At 42.6% G+C, this 23,171-nt stretch overlaps 1 protein-coding gene and 1 non-coding gene across 2 annotated transcripts; both read left to right on the forward strand.

Moving 5' to 3' along the window:
• The first annotated feature begins 2,678 nt into the window (after nucleotides 1–2,678).
• On the forward strand, nucleotides 2,679–3,924 carry LOC117863727 (uncharacterized). The gene is made up of 2 exons (XR_011898724.1): nucleotides 2,679–3,070; nucleotides 3,133–3,924. It is a non-coding gene; the product is annotated as an uncharacterized protein (transcript).
• Nucleotides 3,925–7,947: 4,023 nt separating this feature from the next.
• LOC117864094 (pullulanase 1, chloroplastic) lies at nucleotides 7,948–22,980 on the forward strand. The gene is made up of 27 exons (XM_034748098.2): nucleotides 7,948–8,230; nucleotides 8,849–8,984; nucleotides 9,084–9,136; nucleotides 9,258–9,366; nucleotides 9,448–9,584; nucleotides 9,680–9,876; nucleotides 9,954–10,103; nucleotides 10,200–10,260; nucleotides 10,505–10,625; nucleotides 11,016–11,106; nucleotides 11,213–11,306; nucleotides 11,454–11,549; nucleotides 12,902–13,042; nucleotides 13,284–13,334; nucleotides 17,023–17,093; nucleotides 17,193–17,285; nucleotides 17,565–17,655; nucleotides 18,403–18,474; nucleotides 19,422–19,547; nucleotides 19,740–19,796; nucleotides 20,074–20,148; nucleotides 20,677–20,765; nucleotides 21,008–21,085; nucleotides 21,239–21,377; nucleotides 21,839–21,948; nucleotides 22,124–22,223; nucleotides 22,624–22,980. Exons 1-27 carry the CDS (start codon nucleotides 8,000–8,002, stop codon nucleotides 22,729–22,731), a joined length of 2,877 nt encoding a protein of 958 aa, XP_034603989.1. The 5' UTR covers nucleotides 7,948–7,999; the 3' UTR covers nucleotides 22,732–22,980.
• The last annotated feature ends 191 nt before the right edge of the window (nucleotides 22,981–23,171 follow it).

A 23,171-nucleotide genomic window follows, 5' to 3' on the forward strand; every position in this document is an offset into this window, starting at 1 on the left:
GAGGAGGGGCTGAGGATGAAGCCAAGGAAGTGGCGCATCTCTGGGAGAGAGGAATTGAAGAGAGATGGCCAGAGTAGGAAGGAATCGGCAGCGAACAGAGAGGAGCTCGGGAGCTCGTCAATGGAGGAAAGCTTCTATTTGAGGGGAAGGAGGCTTGGGGAGGGGCAATTTAAAGCCTTGGGGGTGAGAGGAAGAGGATAGGCGTGAGGAGATAAGGGTGACATAGCACAGGGTGTGAGCATTGGCGGGGAGAGGCGTCGCTGGAGGTTTTGCGCCTGGTGGTAGCCATGCCTGTTCGGTGGAGCTGTGGCCAATGGAGCGCGACGGGAGGTGTGGAGAGGAAGGGGAGCACGAGGGCGACGCCGTGATGGCCAACTGGTGGATGGGGGCCTTGCTGGCACGCCCAAGGTGGCCAACTGGCGATCTTTGGGGCCTGCGTGCCCAATCCGTGATGCCCAAGTGCGGGAGGAACGAGATGACGCACTGACAAGCGGGCTCGTGAGAAAAAAATAAACAAACTCAACTTTTTCCACCCATTTGACCCATCTATATTTGTCCAAAAAATCCCCAAAAATACTTGTTGGAAAGATAAAATCGCAAAGAATCCAAAGCTAGAAAAATCAACTCAAGAGCTACTCTAGTTTTCATGAAATCGACAAAATAAAACAGCCAAAAATGACAAATTTTTGGCACAAGAAAACATCTCTGAAAAATTTGGTAAAAATATTTTAAATCACTAAAGTGTATCTAGTATTTAAATAAAAATAATAGGAGGTATAGTTATATAGAAGAAATTGGGGTTGCTTCACAAATTTATTTTTTTGAACAATAAACAACTATTATTTGACTTAAGCAATGCATGGTCAAAATGCTCATTTATGCACAAGTGATGCTTAAGATGCTCAATAATGCACAAAGGTGCTTGTGATGCATGTCGTGCAAAGGTGTCATGTTTAACGCATATTTTCTCACCAAGTTTGAACTTTGTGCTTCCATTTCCAAAAATAAAAGTTGGAGTTCAAGGTGTGGGCTATAACTTTTATAAATGTCGACGTATGAGAAACTTGATGGATTTGGAATTAAGATTGTGGGAATTTTGGTGGGACATCGATCAAAGCTATTTGTTTGGAATTTGATTGAAATTTGATCGAACTTCAACTCAGTTTTGAACTCTCTCTGCTCAAAATCAGAAGTGCTTTGAAGGGAAAAGGTGTTCAATTTGAAAAGATCTACCACTTTCATATTAGCCAAAATTTAAGTTCTCATAAAAGATTTGTTTTTATTGGCCTCACTATTGATTATCAACAGAAAGGAGTTTCTAAAACTCAGCAAAATTTGAGGTGTTTTGGGATCTAAACTCTTAGAAATTTGGAGTTAACTTTGATTTGCTTCTTAATCAGCCTGTCGATTATTTGATTTCGGTTCTTAATTATTCGGTCTGTCACACTTGGTATGACAAAATATTGGGGAACACATCCGCCTCTGAGTTGAGGTCCAGATGCTCCATGTGGCGGCAGGGAGCAGATAGGGAGGGGGCCGGTGGCGACGTGAACGGGCCGAAGTCATCTTCGTTGGCATCTTCCGAGGATGTGCGGAAGGTACATGTACTGGAGGAAGATCCCTGTGACAAGAACTCCCTATAGTTGTAGTTGTCCATGGGCAGGGTGTGGTGGTTGGGCGCAGATGAGCGAAGGAGCGTCGGTTGGGCGTGTGGGGTCTGGCGGCGAGGGTGGGAGGACTCAGGGGCGGCGGATCCAGTGGGGTAGGGCGCGGGGTATGTTCGCGGGGGTGGGAGGACTTGGGGGTGGCGGATCCGACGGGGGAGGGCGCGGCCGGCGGTGGTTGGGCGCGGCCAGCGGCGTGCAGGATGGATCGAGCGGCGCCGGGTTGGGGGAGCGCAGGGACCGGTGGGGGAGCGTGCGGGGTCTGCCGGTGGGGGTGGGAGGACTTGGCGGTGGCAGATCCGGTGGGGGAGGGCGCGGCTGGCGGTGGTTGGGCGTGGCTGCTAGTGTGGAGGATGGATCGAGCGGCGCCGGGTTGGGGGAGTACAGGGTCTGGCGGCGGGGGTGGGAACGCTCGGGGGGAGGGTGTAGGGACAGGGGGCGTCCAGAGTTCATTTTAGTCACTTTTAGAAGGGGGTGGGAGGACTAAAAGATTTGAGCCTCCTAAAATTTTTTAATCACCTTTTAGTTAGCCTATTTGCCTATTTAGTCACCTTTTAGTCAATTTCATTTTAGGAGGTGGGAACCAAATAGGGCCTAAACTTAGAGTAGGGGGCTGTTTAGAGGGTCTGTTGGAGTTGCTCTTGATTGTTCAAATATTTATTGATAACTATGTTATTTCCTTGAAGCTATGTTTGTGTATAGGTGTTACATACTTATATTTCACCTAGATTGTATCATTATTTTGATCAACATCAAATCAAGTAAGTCTCCGTTTTGTATTAGTTCCGATGACTAGTACCTTCGAATTGCATTCAGATTTCAGTACGAATTCCGATCCAATCCATCCCTAAACATTAACGCCAGGAGAGAAACAATCAAGCAACAGCAGCGTCGAGGCAATAGACAACACGCGTCGCCGCCACCGCCTCCAGCTGCCAAGGGCAAACACTAGTCAGGCAGGGGGCAAGGAAGGAAACCAATGCCGCCGCTCGACGTGACCTCCGGCCGCAGCCGATGGCCCACTCCCGTGACAACTTCATCGACCGCCTCCCGCCGGATCTACTGGCCGAGATCCACGGCTGCCTGGGCTTTGTCGACCGCATCGTCTTCACCATAGCCTGCGGCGTGCACTCATGGAGCATGCTGAAGCCCGAGGTGCCATGCCTCGTCCACTCGGGCGTGGCCCTCGATCGACACGCCACCGCGTGCACCGCGGACCCCGCGATGCATGACTATATTGTGCTGGGCTCCTCCGCAGGGTGGCTCATCACGGCCGACGTGCCCTGTGGATGGCCAATCCTGTCACCGGAGAGTAGGCGGAGCTGCCAGCAATCACCACCATCCCCTTCCTCTGCCCGCTCCACTCCGGCGACGCGTTCTGCCTCCACCTGGGGCCGTTCGCGGAGGCCCGGTTCGGCGGCCAGAGCCAGACCGCCGACGGCACCTACGATGGAGCCTGGTGGGGAAGGGGAGCAACATGTTCACACACACCGCCGGCAGCATGCGCCTCTGGTTCTACCACAAGGTGGTCCTCTCCTCCGGTTCTCCAACAAGCCCGCGCAGCTACGCCGCCATGCTCATCCGATGGAGCATGGTGGGAAAGGGGAGCAACACGTCCACGCACACCACCGGTAGCATGCGCCTCTGGTTCTACCGCAAGGTGGTCCTCTCCTTTGGCTCTCCAACAAGCCCGCGCAGCTACGCCGCCATGCTCATCTTGAGCCATCACTTCGGCGCCCCAGCCTTCACCACGGTGGAGAGCCCAGGCTGGCACCCTCCCGTAACAGCTTCGAGGACGCGATCCACCATGACGGCAGCTTCTACTCCGCCACATACTCTGGCACGGTCGAGGCATGGGATCACGGAGGCGGCGACTGCGAGTTTGTGAGCAGGGTGGTCGCGCCGAGGCTGGCTTTTGAGGAAAACCACCTGAGCCGCAAATACCTCGCCGCGGCGCCGAACGGGCGGCTGATGGCTATGCTCAAGTACTTGGAGGAGGAAGGCCGTGGCTACAACAAGGACATGCGGGTCTCCTTCAAGGCGCATGTCCTCGACAAGAAGCGGGGGCGGTGGGAGGAGACAACGGACATCGGAGGTGCGGCGCTGTTCGTGGGCGTGAATGGCACGCTGTGCGTGCCGACGAGGGACCATGGCGGCCTGCATCTACTTCACCGAAGACGATGTCGGACGGGCCTGGCTGCACCATGAAGGCCGCAGTTCCAGCTACTGCTATGCCAATCGCAACGTGGACTATGAGGATGTCGACATGTACCTCCATGGCAGCAAGGTCGAGAGGATCGCCGCTCTCCCGGAGCACCAACGATGGCTACCGCCAACATGGTTGCACTACTGGAAAACTGAGTATTCATCCAACGCAGTAGTACTAGATGTCTTTTCATCCAGTACTAATAGTACCGGTTGTCACGCACAATGCCACCGGAGCCCCTATAATATGGGTTTGGAGGCTTAGCCGGTACTAAATGGCGGCACGTGGACCGCGTGTCCGACAGCTAGATTCCTCAGGAAACCATTTAGTACCGGCTGGTGGCTTCAGCCGGTACTAAATGGTGAGAGTGCATTTAGTATCGGCTGGTAGCATCAACCGATACTAATTGAAACCATTTAGTACCGGTTCAACCTAACAGCCCCGTACTAATGTCAACCATTTGTTCTATAAATGAGCTGTTTCCTTTCCTTCCTCCCCCGAGTAAGTTCAACCATTTTCTCGGGCTTCGGTTTTCTTCACTCGACCAGCTTCCTTACTAGACCGGTTAGCAACTTCATTCTCCCTCCTCTGGTCATAGTATTCTAGGGTTTTTTTTGAATGAGCTAGTTTTAATTTACAAATGGAGTACTTGTTGCTTTATTAGAGTGAGGAGAATGGAGAGTTTTTTAGAACAAGTTTTATGTTACAAATGGAGTACTTGTTGATCTTTTAGAACGAGGAGAATGGAGAGTTTTTTAGAGTGAGGTGAATTGGAAGTTTTTTAAAATGAGTTTTATGTTACAAATGGAATACTACCTTGTTAGTCTTTGGCAATGGAGAGATTTTTTAGAATGAGTTTTATGTTAAAACTGGAGTACTTGTTGATCTTTTAGAACGAGGAGAATGAAGAGGTTTTTAGAGTGAGGTGAATGGGGAGTTTTTTAGAATGAGTTTTATGTTACAAATAGAGTACTTGTTGATTTTTTAAAATGAGAAGAATGAAGAGTTTTTTAGAGTGAGGTGAACGGGAAGTTTGTTAAAATGAGTTTTATGTTACAATTAGAATACTTGTTGATATTTTAGAACGAGGAGAATGAAGAGTTTTTTAGAGTGATGACTAAATATTATAAACACATTTACTCTATCTTTCCCTACTTAATAGTGTTCGTAGTTGAGAAAATTATCGCTCCAAATTGTAATTATTTTTTGCATAATTAATTAATTATAATAAATCTCTCTCTTTCCTCGAAAAATGTATACGGACACGGTACACTTCATAAAATGCTTTGCATTGCTATTAAAAATATGTTGTGCAATGTCCGTGGCCAGCCTAGGACAATGCCATATGCGGCTAATATGGGTTGTTAGAACACAATCAGGCTAGTGTATTTGTAGACTTTAAACTAGTTGGCATCCAATTTGGTGTGCTTAGGAAGAAGTTCAATGAGCAGCTGGACCCCTCACTAAGGAAAAGATGCAAAAATGTAAATTTGAGTTACGAACTACTAGTAATATGTTGCAACGAAAATGCTACTTAAAAAGGGATCCAGGATAATATGGCATCCACCAAGAACTTCAGCAAGGTCACTTCATCTAATGATCTTGGCCCATGCTATTATTAGGATTAGATGCAGTGACGTGCTTTTTATAACTCAAGCACTTTGGGACCACTCCCACAGGTTTTTGGTTGAGGGTCACTGATCGTGGGCCATTATAGGGCCCGTTGGGAATCCCGTTTGGGTCACGGATTCTCTCGACAACGATTCTTTGGAAATTTAGATTCTTAGACAATCGATTCTCGTATAGGACCATCTAAGATTAACCCAACAAGACAAGGTGAGGGACATCAGCGACCTTGCATTGTTTGGCATGAACAACTCATTGTGTATGCTGACAAGGGCACCTAGGACTAAGGGCCAGTTGTTTGTATTTTCACCACCAGTTCTAGAATACCATCACCGCTAGTTTGGGGACTATCCGATTAGGGTCAGCAGTGAAAATATTGGTTTTCACTGTCAATTTAGCAAATCGGCAACTTCACGAATACACATGTGTCTACTTCACATATGACAATTATATAGAGGCTGTGTGGCTACACTTGGGGACCATAGAGGTAAGCCTTGGGAATAAGACTATGGAGATGATAGAGTGAGGCGCTTGGGCGCCGCCAACGTGGTTCACACCTTTCTTTTAAAGAATCAAAATTGATCCAACAAATTTAGTTGTATGTTTGACAATTTTTTCTAATTTTTAGGATGGAACCAGGAATTAGATTGTTTGTGTGTGGGTGGGTTTTGGGGGGGGGGGGAAGGGTGGGTGGGTGGGGGGGCGGTAAGCATGGGTCTATTGGGGGGACTGAGTCTACAACGACAGCAACAGTTAAAAGTAATGAATCTTGCTGACTGCCTGTACCGTAAGTGCGAGATGCGGAGAATTAAGGGAAGTGGCGACTATGCATGATAACTACTGTTTACCTAGTTTGGGATACATTTTAATATAGAACGATAATATTTCATCGATGTTAAAAAGAGGAACAAATTGGGTATTTTTGCCATTTTAGCATAATTCTGATTTATTTATAGAAAAATAATTTAAGTATATAGTAATAGGATTGTTGAATACAACATTTAAACCTATTAAAATTTTGATAGAGCAAATTGATTAGAAGACCTAGTGACTAGAAAAATATCATTAGATAGGCTAGCTCTGCACCTCTGCCTCCCTAATGTCACTAAAGTCTTTAGAATTGTGCTTTGACCATAATTTTCTCTTACTATATATCAATTGCTTTAAAATCAATATGATATTTTTAAAATTTCTGAAATATGAATCTATTGATAATTTTCCAACACTAAGCATACTCATAATTTAAATAATTTATGGTCAAAATTTATTAACTTTGACTTTGCAAATATTAATATGCTAATTTGACTAATTGATGGTAAAAAAGTTTTTTGAATAAAGTAAAAAAGTATTTACTTTGACTTCTTTAAGTCTTAATACGTTCGATAAAAAGAAACAAAGGGAGTACTAATGTATATAGCCATGTAGGGAGTAGCTCTAGAGAGTTGGACGGGCACAAAAGGAGGATAAATAGAAGAGAAGGAAAAAAAAGCTACCCATTTTTGTTTCCGAGTATAAAGTAGTAAGCGTGTGATAATACTTATTGCTAGCGTGTGAAAGCCCCGCCCAGATGGCTGAAACTTTATAGAAAATGAAAACCACACGCATCACAAACACACACACACAAAGACGTACTCCTTTTCCTTTTTCAAACTCCTCTTGCACCTAGAGAACTACGAGAATTAGAAGAAAAAGAGCTGGAAAGCATATTAAAAGCACACAATTCCACTTCAATACATAGGACTTTTCAAGTTTAGCCAAGTTGATGCCGTGACCTTATATATAAAGCACAAAATGATGATAAATGAAAGCACGAAACTGGGAAAAAAAACTTACAAGGAATTGATGACCCATTCGTGTGGACTAACCGAGGAAAAAGGCCTATAAAGAAATGAAAACGAAATTAAAGAGAAACAGAAAAACAGAAAGAGAGAAGTGACCAAAACACTGAGGTCACGTTTGGATCATTGGATAAATTTCATTCTAATAATCATAATTTAGATACAAATTAATTAAGGTAATATAGTTATACATGAAATATATTTGTATATTATTATTGGCCATATGGGAGAGATACTTATGTGTTGCACTTCTGCTATAAGGAAGCGAGTTGAAAAACGTGCTATAAGTTGCACATTAGAAACATAGCATGAGGACCCATAGAATCAATTTCCATCTCTCACCCTCATATATTTAAGATAGTCTTATATCTAAATTTTGAAAAGTTGTGGAATGTCATATTCCAAAACAAATAATCTACTCTATTAAATATATTCTAATTCCTTCAAAACGAAGGATCCAAACGGGACTTGAGATTGAGAGAAGACGGTAACACGGTAGCCATTAGAAAGACAAACACTCTTGCACTTTGTTTTTTCCCCTCCATTTCTTCTCCCCCACTCCATATATAACATCACATAAGCGAGTGAAAAGTAAATCATTTATTATTATAATACAAAGGCTGGCCTCTCCGCCTTCCCCTCCCTCCCTCGAATCCAAACCGCGGATGCAAATGCTGCTCCACGCCAGCTCCGCCTTCGCGCTCGCGCCACCCCCGCTCGTCGCCGCCGCCCCGTCGTCCGCTTCGCCGAGAAGATCGGGGGCAGCGCAGGCCTCTCCGCTGCCGGCGCATTCCGCGCGCGCCGGTGCTCGCGGGACCCTGAGGGTGCTTCCCGCTGCGCCGAGGCCGCCCATGGCGACGGGGCAGGAGAGCGCCGGCGTCGCCGAGGCTACCCAGGTGCGGCCACTGCTGCTCCCTCCTCACATCATCCCGTTATTACGGAGTTGGTGCAATTGTCGCTTGGGCCCCTCGATTGGGAAAAAATTGCGCGATTACCCCTCGAGGTTCAGATGTGGGTCCTTCTGGCCCGCATGGCGGTCGCACGATGCGGGCAGTGGAATCATTTTCACATCAACCCCCTGGATTCTTCAGGTGCTGCAAACTGCACCCGAGCCTACGGTGTTTATCTGTTAGACCCGCCTGCCAGCCAGCCAAAATAAAAGAGCACTCCCTCTAATTGGAAACAAAGTAATTGGATGGGTCATGAGTATACTATCTTATCGGGACTTTACGAAATATTTGTTTTAGGCAGAAAATACCTCTTATAGCTGTTCCTAGATTCGGGTAATATGTTACAATCCAAAAGTGTTTGTCAAATTTCCATATTCGAGATCATGCCACTATCTAATTCGATATAGCAGAACACAGCTATGCTACAATTCGCGATCAGGCCTACTCTGAAAAAGATACATGTAGTTCATTCATCATCGTGTTGTGAAGAATTTCCAAATATTTTATTTGTTTTACACCATGTTTCATTGCCCTTCTACTCTAGCCATGATGTTGCTTCTGTAGGAGTTCGTGTCAGACGCAAGAGCTTACTGGGTCACGAGCTCCCTGATTGCCTGGGATGTCAGCAACCAAGAAACCTCCCTGTACTTGTATGCAAGCAGAAGTGCTACAATGCACATGTCAAATGGGGTTATTGAAGGTAGGTGAACTACATACTTTTGGACTCTTTTCACTGATTGTTTATAATGATAGAGGGCTAGCAGTCTGATGCATCTCACAATTCTTGCTGATTTGGCAGGTTATGATTCCAAAGTTCAGCTGCAACCAGAACATGGTGGCCTTCCAGCCAGTGTACGAGTATCATTGAGTTATTGTAATTATCATCATTCTGCAGTGCTTGTTATGTTTTTCATCTTTGTATTTTATTTTAAAGCAGAACTCTAATGTTGGACTGCCACTTCACATGCTTCAGGTGACCCAGAAATTCCCTTTCATCAGCTCCTATAGAGCCTTCCGCATTCCAAGCTCCGTTGATGTTGCCAGCCTTGTGAAATGCCAACTGGCTGTCGCTTCTTTTGATGGTAATTTTTACACTGGGCTGCCTTTCCTTAAAGACCTATCGACAAAGGGTTCATGAGGACAATGTGTATTGTTACAAGCAGCTCATGGAAAAAGCCAAGATGTTACCGGATTGCAACTACCTGGCGTATTGGATGACATGTTTGCCTACACTGGTCCACTTGGTCCCGTTTTCAGTGAGGAAGCTGTGAATTTGTATCTATGGGCTCCTACAGCACAGGTTCCGGATTTTGAAATCCTTTTAGCATCGTACTAGTATCACTCTAGTCCTGTATATCTCCTACTTCTATTTCAAATATCTCAATAGTGCTGCAGGATGTGAGTGTGAGCTTCTATGATGGTCCAGTGGGGCCTTTACTGGAGACAGTGCAACTCAATGAGTCAAATGGTGTTTGGAGTGTTACTGGTCCAAGAAACTGGGAGAACCTGTATTATCTGTTTGAAGTCACAGTATATCATCCAGCTACATCAAAAATTGAGAAATGTTTAGCTGATGATCCTTATGCTAGAGGGTTAGTGCATTTTGATTACTTCATAACAATGCTAGCCATAGAGAAAGCAGAATACATTAATTCCATCTTTTGACTAGGCTTTCTGCAAATGGAACACGAACTTTGTTGGTTGACATAAATAGTGAAGCATTGAAGCCACCTTCGTGGGATGAATTGGTGGCTGAAAAGCCAAAGCTTGATTCCTTTTCTGACATAAGCATATATGAACTGCATATTCGCGATTTCAGGTTAGTTGTTCTGTGTAGCTGTAACTTTGGTGAGATTTTATTCGTGCTCATTTTTATAAATTTAGCACTATGTTTTCTGACATTTTTTGTTTGCAGTGCCCATGATAGCACAGTGGACACTCATTCTCGAGGAGGATTCGGCGCATTTACATGTCAGGTTGTTCACAGTTGATTTACTAGAAGAGTAATACTCCCTCTGTCCCAAATTATAAGTCGTTTTGGGTTTTTTTAGGTTCATACCTTTTACTATGCATCTAGATATAATATATATCAAGGTGCATAGCAAAACCTATGAATCTAAAAAAGCCAAAACCACTTATAATTTGGGATGGAGGGAGTATATTTCATGACCTTGTTTCATCAACAGGCATCTTATCTGCATTCTGCAACTTGTGATACAGGATACAGCAGGAATACGTCACCTAAGGAAACTTTCTGATGCCGGTTTGACTCATGTGCATTTGTTGCCAAGCTTTCAGTTTGGAGGTGTTGATGACATTAAGAACAATTGGAAATGTGTTGGTAAAGACTCATTCTTTTTGTATGTTTTACTAGTAAGTATTAACCTCTTGCTTATAAAGGGAAATGTAATTTATAACTTACATGCTTTTTATTTGCTTTGAACTTCTACAACGCACATGAAAAGAATCCATACTTTCAATCTGATGTAGAATATCAGGAGTATGTAGAAATCAGAAAGTTTATGTTTCCAGGTATTGACATATTTTAGAGTTTAATGTAGTTCCAGTTATATTTTATTTTTATTATTTGGCAGCAGATAGCTTTTAGTGATTACTATCAGCAAGTTTTAATTGATTAAAATAAACTCCGTCACTTCCATCTTATGTGCCTTAGTTAATTCATTTGATTATTCCTTTTTGAGTAACTAGGGGGCTTCATCTACTTTCTCAGATGAGGCTGAACTGTCAAAACTCCCTCCAGGGTCAGATTTACAACAAGATGCAGTTGTAGCTATTCAGGAAGAGGACCCTTATAATTGGGGGTATTCATTTTTTGCTTTGTTTCATTTTTCCTGTCAAAGATTCACAATATACTGATGTGTCATAAACTATTCTAAGTTTCTAACACATGGTCACATGCAACTAAAGGTATAACCCTGTGCTTTGGGGAGTTCCGAAAGGAAGCTATGCAAGTAACCCAGATGGTCCAAATCGTATTATCGAATACCGACAGATGGTCCAGGTGTGCTTTTGTTTTTAGCCTTAAATTTTCATACATAAATATGCAACAACTTTGAGCACCCAGCCTGTTGATCTGAGTAGCAGGTGTCCTTAATTTAACCAGCTCTGTGTGGATAACAGGTAACTTTCTGATAAATTTTGATTGCAGGCACTGAATCGTTTAGGTCTTCGTGTTGTCATGGATGTTGTATACAATCATTTATACTCAAGTGGCCCATCTGCCATCACTTCCGTGCTTGACAAGGTTGCCTTGGTTTTTAGTTACATTCTTTTTTTTTCTAAACCATTCCAAGTAAGAAACTACCGCTTGATGTTTATTCTAAATACATACCAAAGTCACCAAATGTCAGTAATCTCCTCCGGACTATGGCGGATGAGTGCAGTTTGTGGTGTATGGCTGGAGCATCAAAGCTCCAGGAACTTCTAGCGAGGTCGTTGCCTGTGGTGGCTTAAGCCCTATGGGTCCCCAGGTCGTGTTTTGTTATTTAGGCGTGGCGAGTCTGTAACTTTGTATTTTTAGTGGGTGTGTGCGGGTTTCTATTTTCGACCTGGGTGTATCCAGGATAGTTGTACTATTTCTCTTCTACCTTGATGAAATGACACGCAGCTCTCTTGTGTAGTTCGAGAAAAAATAAATAAATACATACCAAAGTCCTTTCTCGTCTGTAGAGTTAAATGCAATATAATATTGTTTCATTAAAACTTGTCCACTCGAGCATTTGAAACCAATGACCGAACGAAGTTACTTCTTATAACTAATCCCTTGGGGGCTTCTTTTTAACAGTGTATATTAGAGCAAAACAATCACGTAAAGAAAGGAGGTTGCAGTAATACTGAACATGCATAAATATAGCTGAAATTTCTCAGATTTCTATAATAGTGCGCTACCTGAAATTTATTCCTTGTTGAATGGATTTAGCCTATCTTCCCCTTTTGCCTGATATTCTTTGAAGCACTTATATGGCTGTTATGTCTTAATATGTAGCTGGCACCTTTGTTGGTATTTGGTTGTGTAATATCTTCATGTTTTGTGGATTAATGCAATACTAAGGACTACATGAATTGAATTGATTAATTGTTTCATTTCATGAATACCTGTTACTCTTTTTAAATTATCACATTTTATTTTATAATGATGATTGTGCATATGTGAATGTTGGTATTCAACAGGGTTTCGACTTTACCTATGCATTAGTCAGTGTGCTAGTTATGCAATCCAAATTTGTAGTCACCAATTTCAATCATCATCAATATTCACACTTGTTCAGAAGAAAATAACACCAATATATATGGCTTATGAATTGTACTGATAGCTGTTTTACTCTAGTGATTTTTTGTGTACCAATTGAAAGAAATAGGTGAACTATAGTTTTATCTAGGAAACGGCAGTGATTGAGTCATTGCCCCTTGATTTCTTTGTTCCTTATCCCATAAAATGTTTGTAGCTCCAAATATATACACCTGCTTTAAAAAAACACATGATGATAAAAATCAAAGTCGTCCATCCATTTCTGGACAGAAAAATTGAAGCCGTTTATTCTTATGACATTTCATATGCATCCTAATGTATCTTATTTTTATATGGGATATTTACAGATTGTACCTGGATACTACCTTAGAAGGGATACTAATGGTCAGATTGAGAACAGTGCGGCGGTGAACAATACAGCAAGCGAGCATTTTATGGTTGATAGATTAATTGTGGATGACCTTCTGAATTGGGCGGTAAATTACAAAGTAAGTTGTATTTTTTAATTAAATTACAATTATTGGCATTGCATTATTACGGTATCATTCTTTCAAGACTTAATGGTTCCATCAGAGATTATACAAAATCACAAGAAATATACCTTAATGTCAACACGTTGTTACTTTCTTTCCTTTTTTGGCTAAACTGTGTCATGTTGGTGGCTGCGTGTCTCTCAATATCACAACTTATTCTTCTCTTTTCTTTATGATCTTGTAACTGTCACCGTAGGTTGATGGGTTCAGATTTGATCTTATGGGACATATCATGAAAAAGACAATGGTAAGTAAACACACCTTCAGGCTAAATTAAATAACATGATGATTTGATGGTTAAATGCGAATCTCCTTTTTATTTGAACCCCATGACCTTGTACAAGTCTTGCATTAATCTTTTACCATATTTCACTGGTTAGAGTTTTAATTCATTATCATTTCTTTTAGTAGCAGCAGGTGCCTAAAGGTGTTCTTTGGCTGATAAAAAAATTAAAATTTAGTTAGTTTCCTTCCAACCTCTTATTTCGGCATATTAACTGCCTGGATTGGTTGATGTAGGCAAACTAAATGAATATTCTTTATGGAATCTCACCTCAGTCTCTATCTACAAGGTATATTTCAGACAAAAAGTAGAGAGCAAGGCTTCATTTGCAAGCTCTGTTTTTGGTTGCTGGATTTTATGCCTTCTTATGGCTTTGGGTGGTGGATATTTTTAACCTTAGGACATGTCAGTTAATTTGGGGATGTAAGATTGTGTATAATGTGTGGGTTATGTTGCTTGAGCCCCTTGGGCTGATTATATAGGAGTACATGGCTTGGAGGGCAAATAGCCTTTCCTAGAGATAAGGAAGGTTATCCCGGGATTACAATCAATCCTAAACTAACCATATCCGGAGTTGCCTAATATACTCTAACATCCTCCCGCAGTCACAACGGGAGCACGCGGACGATGAGACTGGAGAATAAGCCGAAGAGATGACATCCCCCCCACGCAGTCGCAATCGTCGATGCGCCACAGATGTTGTGGCTGGCTGGAATGGGAGTCGAAGAGGCTTGTCAAGCAGATGGTAGCCCCTTAATGCCGAAGTAGTTGAGGTCGAGGTGGACGTGGTCGAAACTGAGGAGGAGGGTGCGGGTCCGAAGCGTCAGCGAAGACTCCCGAATACACAAAATTAGCAGCTTCTTGCCAACAAGTTCAGCAGGACGATGAGCCGACTGCGACTGCGATGGTAGATGGTGCAGCTAAAGAGCGCAAGTGCATCTTCCTTCAGCAACCTCGAGGGCGGTGTCCGCGAGCGTGCGGCAGTAGGCGCGGACTCGAACCGTGAGCCAGCATGACGAGGACCAGCACCATGGGTGACACCACAGCATGAAAAGGCGGCGACACCGACGGTGATGGCTTGATCACGAGCGTTGCCGCTGCAGCCTAGAGGGTGCAACAGCAACATCATCCTCGGGAATGTTGACGAGAAGCGACGATGAATAGTAGGGCGATGCAACCTGATCTTTGATCAGGAAAAAGAAAAACAGTAGCAGCAGGAAGAGGCTCGTGGGTACAATCTCGGGTGCACCTAGCAGTTTCCCCTCCCCTCCCTTATCTCTTCCCCATCGTGGTCAACCACGAGCATAGGACAAAGAAAGAAGAAGCGAGGTCGACGGTGCGGGGTGCGCCCCAAGCGGCTCCTCCATTCGAGCAGCACGACAGGTCGGTAGCCCCATGAGCCGCCCCCGCAGCCGCGTCCTTGCGCTCAAGGCAATGGCAGAGGCGGCGCTGGGGGAGGAAGGGGACGACACTTGACGGTGCGGAGGAGAGAGCTGGCGAGGGAGGGCGGGAGGGGTGGAGCCCCTCGACGCTGTGGCCCGACGGCCTCAATAGTGCGGTGACCTGGCGTCCCCACGAGTGTCCTCTGCAGCGGCGCACTCGCGCTCAAGGGTGGCGGTGCGGCGGCGCAAGTAGGAGGAGGGTGCCTGGGTTGGTGCGTAGAGGGAGCGGCAGATCCAGATGCGAAGCTGAAGGAAACGATGACGTGGAGGCATGGCAGGCCCAGCGGCAGCCCCATGGCGACACGGACGACGAGCGGCGCGGCCATGAATCCGATCAGCCATGGGTAGAGGTAGGCTCCTCTGCTGCTGGTTGACCACGACGGCACGACGAATCAAATGGATCGGCCGCGCATCCTACGAGGGTGCTGCCCCTGGCGGAGATTGATCTCCCCGTGGGCGGCGCGAGGGCAGCGGAAGCCGGAGGCCTATGTTTAGAACCTAGACTCGTGATACCATGTAAGATTGTGTATAATGCGTGGGTTATGTTGCTTGAGCCCCTTGGGCTGATTATATAGGAGTACATGGCTTGGAGGGCAAATAGCCTCTCCTAGAGATAAGAAAGGTTATCCCGGAATTACAATCAATCCTAAACTAAGGCACTGTTTGGCATGGCTCCAACTTTGGGTGGAGCTGCTCCACTCCAGAACTCCAGGTGGAGCCAGCTCTGGGTAGAGTTGGAGCAGTCTAGATGGGGTGTTTGGCCAGAAGAGTGCTATCAGCTTCAAAAAAGACCGATTTCAGTGTGGATTGCCATTGTTGCCCCCGAATTCAGGCCCCACTTGTCATCCTCTCTATCCCCATCTTCTTCCTCAGAATCACTATATATATATATATATATATATATATATCATTTTCTTTACACAAGCATGTACAATTTTCTTTACACAAATGCACATATGATAATGCAATCCATGCCAGTTAACTTTCTCCCTTACGCATTAGGTTCGTATATATGTCGACTGAAACAATAATAAAAAAATCGGTCTCCTGAAAATGTGCCTTGGAAACTTGGATGGAATCCAAACATACATCAGCTCCTTCACATGTCAAGAATAGAGAGCCTAGATTCAAGCGCAATACACCACTAATCAGCATAATGATAGGAACATCAAAGATCAGCAAGCCATTTGAAGCTGCAACGAACACGGGATTGAATGGGGCAGCGGCTGGCCGACGGCGTGAGGGAGCGGCCACCAGTTCAGCTGCATCCGTGTGGGGTCCATGCCCGCCACCGCTTGGCGTCTGGACAGACGCCTCCACCAGCATGAGCGGCGTGGCCGGCCGAGGGCCACGGGGGCGGCCTGCGGGGAATCTCCTGGGGGTGTACGGTGGCGGGGTGGCTGTTGACGGGGGCAGCCGGCGGCGGTCGGTGGGGCCCGGCAGGCAGCGACGGGGGTGGACGGTGACCGCCGGTGTAGGAGGCGGCGGGCAAACCGTAGCAGCGGTGGCGTCGGGTGCCAGAACCAGTCGCGGCGGGTTGGAGGAGCGGGAGATGTGGCGTGGGAGGAATCTCGGGAGGAAAAGAACGAATCGTTTTTTCTATGTAACTAGTGGCATTGGTGGGTAATTACCCACCAACTCCACGAGGAGGTTCATATTGGGTGGTTTTGGAGCTGCAAAAGAGGTGCTCCAAAACTCCACCCCCATTTGCACTACAGCTCCATGGAGTTGGCAGCTCCATGGAATTTTGGAGCTAGGGTGTTTGGCTGGAATTTTTGCTGGAGTTGCTAGAGTTCTGGAGTGGAGCCATGCCGAACAGGCCCTAACCATATCCGGAGTTGCCTAATATACTCTAACAGGGGAATACTTCTTTTTTAGTCTTTACCCAGAGTTGAATAATTAGTCTATGAAATGTTAATACCAAAAAGCTAATCTATGCACAGTACAGATTATTCTAGAAATTGGGTTTTTCAGTCTTTTTGTACGACTTTCTGATTACTACCAGTCTACCACCACTGCTGGAAAGAAAATTGCAATTGAGCTGGAAAAAGTCACTTTGTGGTATTCGGTAAACCAAAGGTTGTTAGCTGTTTGTTGCATGTGGCCGTATTGTTGAACATAATTGTTGTTGCTGGTTGAATTTCCATTTTTTTTTGTAATTATGTTTGTTGTACTGTGGGGTTGAGAATATTTATGGTTGCTGAATACAGATGAGAGCAAAATCTGCTCTTCAGAGCCTTACAATGGATGAACATGGAGTGGATGGTTCAAAGATATACTTGTAAGCACTGGCATTTCTCAGTTTCAGAGCAACTGGTTTTCATAGTTTTGGCACACTCTCGCCATGTATTGACCTGATAAGACATTGATGCACCAACAGGTATGGTGAAGGATGGGACTTTGGTGAAGTCGCACAAAATAAACGTGGGATAAATGGATCCCAGCTTAATATGAGTGGCACAGGGATTGGTAGGTAAGTCTAATTTGAACTAATTTCATATGTGCTGTTTCTTAATTCCTACCTGCAAACTAGCTGGTCTTGTTGGAAACAGAACAAATTTTTAGTCTTTTTTTACAACTAACAACTGGAATATAAAAAAAAATTAAAGTCTCCAACTCTGTAAAAAATTATCTTAGTGAAGTTTATGTAGTAAATCACCAATATTGGAAACTTTCTTTTGGTGTTCCTTGTGCATTTACTTCTTTTTTTTGTACAATATAACAATGTCCAGTACCAATACCATATTTGCAGTTTCAATGATAGAATCCGTGATGCTATTAATGGGGGAAGTCCTTTTGGCAATCCACTACAGCAAGGTTTTTCTACTGGTCTATTCTTAGAGGTAATCTTCGTGCCCTTTATCCTTGTCTCCTTTCCGAAAATAACAAGCTGCTGGTTTTATATTCCTGAAGAACGTTGCAGTTACGTGTCATACTTTATAAAATAAAGTATTTGTACCGAGATATGTTTTGGACTTTAATAGTTTACCTGAAGACAATGAACAACCTCATAATAAGATCCACTTGGTAATGTTGATCTGATGTCTCATTTGATGTCCCTGAGTTAGTACTTAGTAGTCATTCTAGTTCCAGAAGTTGTTGCAGCTTAAGTTCATTTTCTGAAAATCACAACTTTCACACACATCAAGGATTGCCGGTAGCTTCATGAAGCTGCCTATGAATTCGTGTTGCTAGCCATAAAACTCTGTTTAGGTCTTGTACTCATTTGTCCTTGTATATCAACCATGGATTGTACAAATTTCCCTGCTTAAGCTTTATGTTATAGTACTGTGTCACTTCTGTCAGATGGTTTGACACGTGCTCTTAACTGTTTAAGGTACAGAATATTGTTAGGGGTTTGTTGAACCATTAAAGCAACCTACTATCTTCTTTGCTTTTTTTGAAAACTATATAGCGGGGGTCTCCCCGCTGTATCTTCTTTGTTTTTGATGGAACATAAAATCCTCTAGAGTTCAAGCTCTTGTGCTGACCAGTGTTGTATTATATCAAATTGCATCTGAGAAAAAATATTCTAGAGTAGCTCCCAAATTTCAATTTTCTTATCAGTTTGTATTGATCCTTCTGTGCAGCCAAATGGATTTTATCAGGGCAATGAAACAGAAACCAGGCTCACGCTTGCTACATACACTGACCATATACAGGTTGGATGTCAATATTCATTTCCTTCTAGAAGTTACTGCCTGCTGGTTGAATTTCAACCAGTTATTGATCTTTCTACCACTTTAACTGGAAACAGTTCTGTTGTCTAGTTTATCTTATTGCAAGGATTTTGTAAATATACTAAGTTAATAGAGGCCCATGAGAAAACTAGAGAGTGAATACTTTAATTCAACATTTTGCTGCATATGTATTGATCTTCACTATCTGTTGTATCTTCAACACTAGTGGGCACGGAAAATTGTTTCTATCGTAGAATCAATTGTTAAATATGTGCGACAAAGCTCAGTCAAAGAATAATTTGGAGTAATCTGTGAGGAACCACATGGATACTGTTCAGGAAAAGAAGTCATTGTGTTGGCCACAAATGGAGTTCCTCGACACAGTAGTCTCGTTAAATGTTAGCACTATAAGTTTGAAGGTAGTAAAGCTGAATGAAGTTAATCAGTTGCTAATTTGGATTTAAATTCATGCAGCCATATAGCTATGTCAGCTGTAGTTAAGGTATTTATATTGATGCTAAAATGGTACCAATTGCTGTAAATTATGAACATTCACCTTGAGTGACTTTTACCTTAAATTCTCATTTTCCATGCATTTTTTTGTTTCTTCTGTTTGCTTCAATTGATTAGATGCTAAGTCTTTCTTACAACTAAGTACTTATCTTGAATTTTTTCATGTTTTGTTTTCCGTCTCCTGGAAGCCAGAACAAACAGAATTTTTTTATAAGAATTGCAAATTTGCCCACGAACAGACCATTGTATCAGCAGAGGAATTTTAAATTTATTTCATATGAGTTGTCACCATGAGCCTATTATGGAACTTTTCTATGTGCACAGCACACAATTTGTTAATGCTTGCAAGTTCTCCACGTGGAACCATCTTCGGACAAATAAGCATATCCATGTTGATTTCATTTTTCCCTTTGCAGATTGGATTAGCTGGTAATCTGAAGAACTATGTTCTAAAATCTCATACTGGAGAAGCTAAGAAAGGATCCGAAGTTTGCACTTTCGATGGATCACCTGTCGGCTATACTTCATCCCCTATAGAAATAGTAAATTTTTCTGAACTTTCCAAAACAAGCTAAATAGTATATGCTAAATTGTCAAAGCTCACATTCTAGAAAAGCTCATTGTGTTTTCTGATTTGCAAGGCCTGATTGGACAAGTTATTGTCTTTGTCTTGCTTACTAAACTCTGCTCAAAACTATAATTACTTAAATGCACCACTATTTCTTCCATTTCAGATCAACTATGCTTCTGCTCATGACAATGAAACGCTATTTGATATTATTAGTCTAAAGGTATGGAGCATACCCAGAAACTAACTGCTATTGCATTCTCTTTATCCATTATCAGTCTGCAAATCAATCATTTCTTTTTTCTTTCTTCAAATATATAAAAAAAAATCACTTTTTTTGTTGCTATCAGTATTTGCTACCTTGGACATTATGTTTTATATTGATAAACTAAGCATCTTACTCCTGTCACAATAGTGTTGCAAGAACAATTTTACCCTCTAGTTCCAGAAGTATCTTGTACTACTACTCTCTGAAGTTTTTCTTTCGTTTGCTTGTGCAGACCCCAATGAGCCTCTCAATTGACGAGAGATGCAGAATAAATCATTTGTCCTCAAGCATGATTGCATTATCCCAGGTGCTTATGGAAGTTTTTTTATTGATTATTTGTTTTTCATATTATAGGAGTTGATGACCCAGAATCCCAGATCATGACTTTCCACTTAATAATGTGCTTAGCAAAATGTGTGTCATGGCATGTCTGATCTAGTTCTAGCAGGTTTAGTGCTAATCGAATCAGCTCAACCTTAAACTTTGCTTGCTTCTAGACATGGAGTCACTAAATGGTCATGTTTGCTAATACAAGTTGCAAATTTTTTCACTTGATAAGTAAGCATGATAATCCTTTTGCAAGGATGTTAGTATTGTAATATTGGGACTTTAAATAATATGTACCCTAGCTAAAATCCAGCAAAAATGCATTATACCACGATCTGACCTGATTTGTTTTTCAGCTTTCACCACTTTGTATATTCTGCTGATCTGCCCACCATGTAATTTGTTGCTTTTCTTAAGATTAAATGCTATTGTATGTTTTCATGCATTGATAATAACTTAAACATTCGGAACATGTTTCCCATTTTGATATCGTTATGTCTACTTCCAGGGAATACCATTTTTCCACGCTGGTGATGAAATACTGCGATCTAAGTCGCTTGATCGAGATTCATATAACTCTGGTGATTGGTTTAACAAGTAACGTGCTGCCCTTATTACCTTGATAAAAATATCAATTCCCCATTAACAAGAAAAATTGAATTGCTTTCAAGGAAGCCAAAGTTATTCAATAACTTTGAAAAATTATTTGTTACTACCATAGCTTCTCAATTCTTATCCTATATGAAGAACAGTTTTAAGTTCACTAAAAGTTCCCCCAGCATGCTAGAAAGCAAGGCAGAGTAAATGTTTAATGTTCTTTTCTTCTTCCTTGTGTTCAGGCTTGATTTTACCTACGAAACAAACAATTGGGGTGTTGGACTTCCACCAAGGGAAAAGAATGAAGGGAGTTGGCCTTTGTAAGTTCCTAATCCTTTTTGACACTTCATATCACATTCTTTTAATTTATCACAGCTGCAGAGTACACATACTCGTTCTGTTGTATGTTATATGGTTTTCATTTAACTAAAGAATTCAGTGATCATTTTATTGTACAATTGGGAATTTTTCAGGATGAAACCAAGATTGGAGAACCCGTCATTCAAACCTACAAAAGATCAGATTCTTGCTGCCTTAAACAATTTTGTTGACATCCTGAAGATTAGATACTCATCGCCGCTCTTTCGTCTAACTACAGCGAGTGACGTTGAGGTACACGATTTCTTTGTGCCAGACTGCCAATAAAAAAATAAGTTCATGTCAACATTCACCAGACTGGTGCAGTGATATCATTTAGATGAACACCTTTTCTCGTGCAAAGAAAGCAATCAAGCATAAACTGCTTTTATGGAAGTTTTGATCTATGCATTCTTTAAAACTTATGAATTTCGTGCACTTTGGAGCTATATACTTGTCAATGGGACACAAATGAATATTCATTGCCTGAAAAATAGACAGAAACAGTTAACATACATTTGTGTCCCATTGACAAGTATATAGCTCCAGAGTGCACGGAATTCATTTTTGAGCTAATATACTAGCAGAAAGCGACTGCCACAAAAACAAACTACTACTTGCATTGTTTAGGGATTTTTATATTTTGAGCTGACTTGTATAGGGTATTTGATCTCCTGTGCTTTCTTCAATCAGAGCTGACTGTAATCTTATTTCAGCAACGGGTTCACTTCCACAACACAGGCCCATCCTTGGTTCCAGGAGTTATTGTCATGAGCATTCAAGATGCAAGGAATGATGCGCATGAGATGTCCCAGTTAGATGAAAAGTAAGTAGCATTGATGTAGTTATATTGCAGTCTTTGGAAACATATAATTGTTTAGTGGCTGAAAAATTGGAAAATTGGAAAACAGTTTAAAAAGACATTTTTTTGGTTCTGCACTGCCATATGTAAGTTATGAGATCTTTTGCCGTTCTAGCTAACGACGTGTCCTTTTCTGCAGCTTCTCTTGTGTTGTGACAGTCTTCAATGCATGTCCACACGAAGTATCTATAGAAATCCCTGATCTCGCGACAAATAAGCTTCAGTTGCATCCTGTGCAGGTAACTAACTGTTGTCAGTTGTTTTTGCTGTGCCAATTTGTCCTCTCCTCAGCCAAATGCATTTGTCACAATCATTGTTCTGTTAACGTTGTACTTTCAGTCCAGTCCTCAAACCTAGTAACACGCTTGGGAAGTGATTTTTTTTAGTATGTTGAATACATAACAATTATTTTTGTCATGTCTTTTCCAGTGCCTGCTTGCTTAGATTACCCTTCTATCTATCTGTTAGTCCCTGTAAAAATCGGAAACTGTTCTATCTGCAAACTGTATGGAATAATCACTCATTTGTGGGGAGAATTGTCATTAAGAACATCAAATTAGACATCAATGAGTCATGAATCCAAACTGCTACAACCAGGAGGTAATGTGAATATCTGACGTCTATAACAAATTGATTCAGGTGAACTCATCAGATGCTTTAGTCCGGCAATCTGCATACGAGGCCACCACAGGTCAATTCACAGTACCCAGAAGAACAACAGCAGTGTTCGTTGAACCCAGGTGCTGATGCCTTTTGCGAACAAATGCATTTTGGCATCGAAGAAAACGAGTGAAGAATAGGAGTCCTTACATACATATATAAATAAACAGATAGATAGAAGGAGCTACCTTGGCTAGTTTATATGTAAAAAATAAAGTGCCCAAGTCGCCCATGCTTGGCTTTGTCATATGTATGTTTCCTGATGATCAAATAAAAATGTGTTGTATATCGTATTGTATTCTATGGTCTGGAAAATGAATAGAGAGCGTTGCTATCCGACTGCGATGGTTGCGGACCCTTGGACCTCTGTTCGCGCCACCCGACAATCCCTCCGGGCCCTCCCATGAAGCATCAATACCGCTGGCAATTTCACGTCGACCAGATTTTTCAGTGATTTCTAGCGACTAAAATCTAGGAAGTGCGATAGATATATGATGGTTTTTTGAACGAACAAGCAAGAGATAGTG

The sequence above is a fragment of the Setaria viridis genome, chromosome 7 (assembly GCF_005286985.2).
Source record: "Setaria viridis chromosome 7, Setaria_viridis_v4.0, whole genome shotgun sequence".
In the NCBI taxonomy this organism is placed as follows: Eukaryota; Viridiplantae; Streptophyta; class Magnoliopsida; order Poales; family Poaceae; genus Setaria; species Setaria viridis.

What these genes read in the sequence shown, in the direction of transcription:
- LOC117864094 (XM_034748098.2), top strand. Translation starts at nt 8,000, where the DNA reads ATGCAAATGCTGCTCCACGCCAGCTCCGCCTTCGCGCTCGCGCCACCC. An exon ending in GGCTGTCGCTTCTTTTGATG is followed by an intron (nt 9,367 to 9,447) that starts GTAATTTTTACA and finishes TGTTACAAGCAG; the next exon opens with CTCATGGAAAAAGCCAAGAT. An exon ending in AATGAAGGGAGTTGGCCTTT is followed by an intron (nt 21,086 to 21,238) that starts GTAAGTTCCTAA and finishes GGAATTTTTCAG; the next exon opens with GATGAAACCAAGATTGGAGA.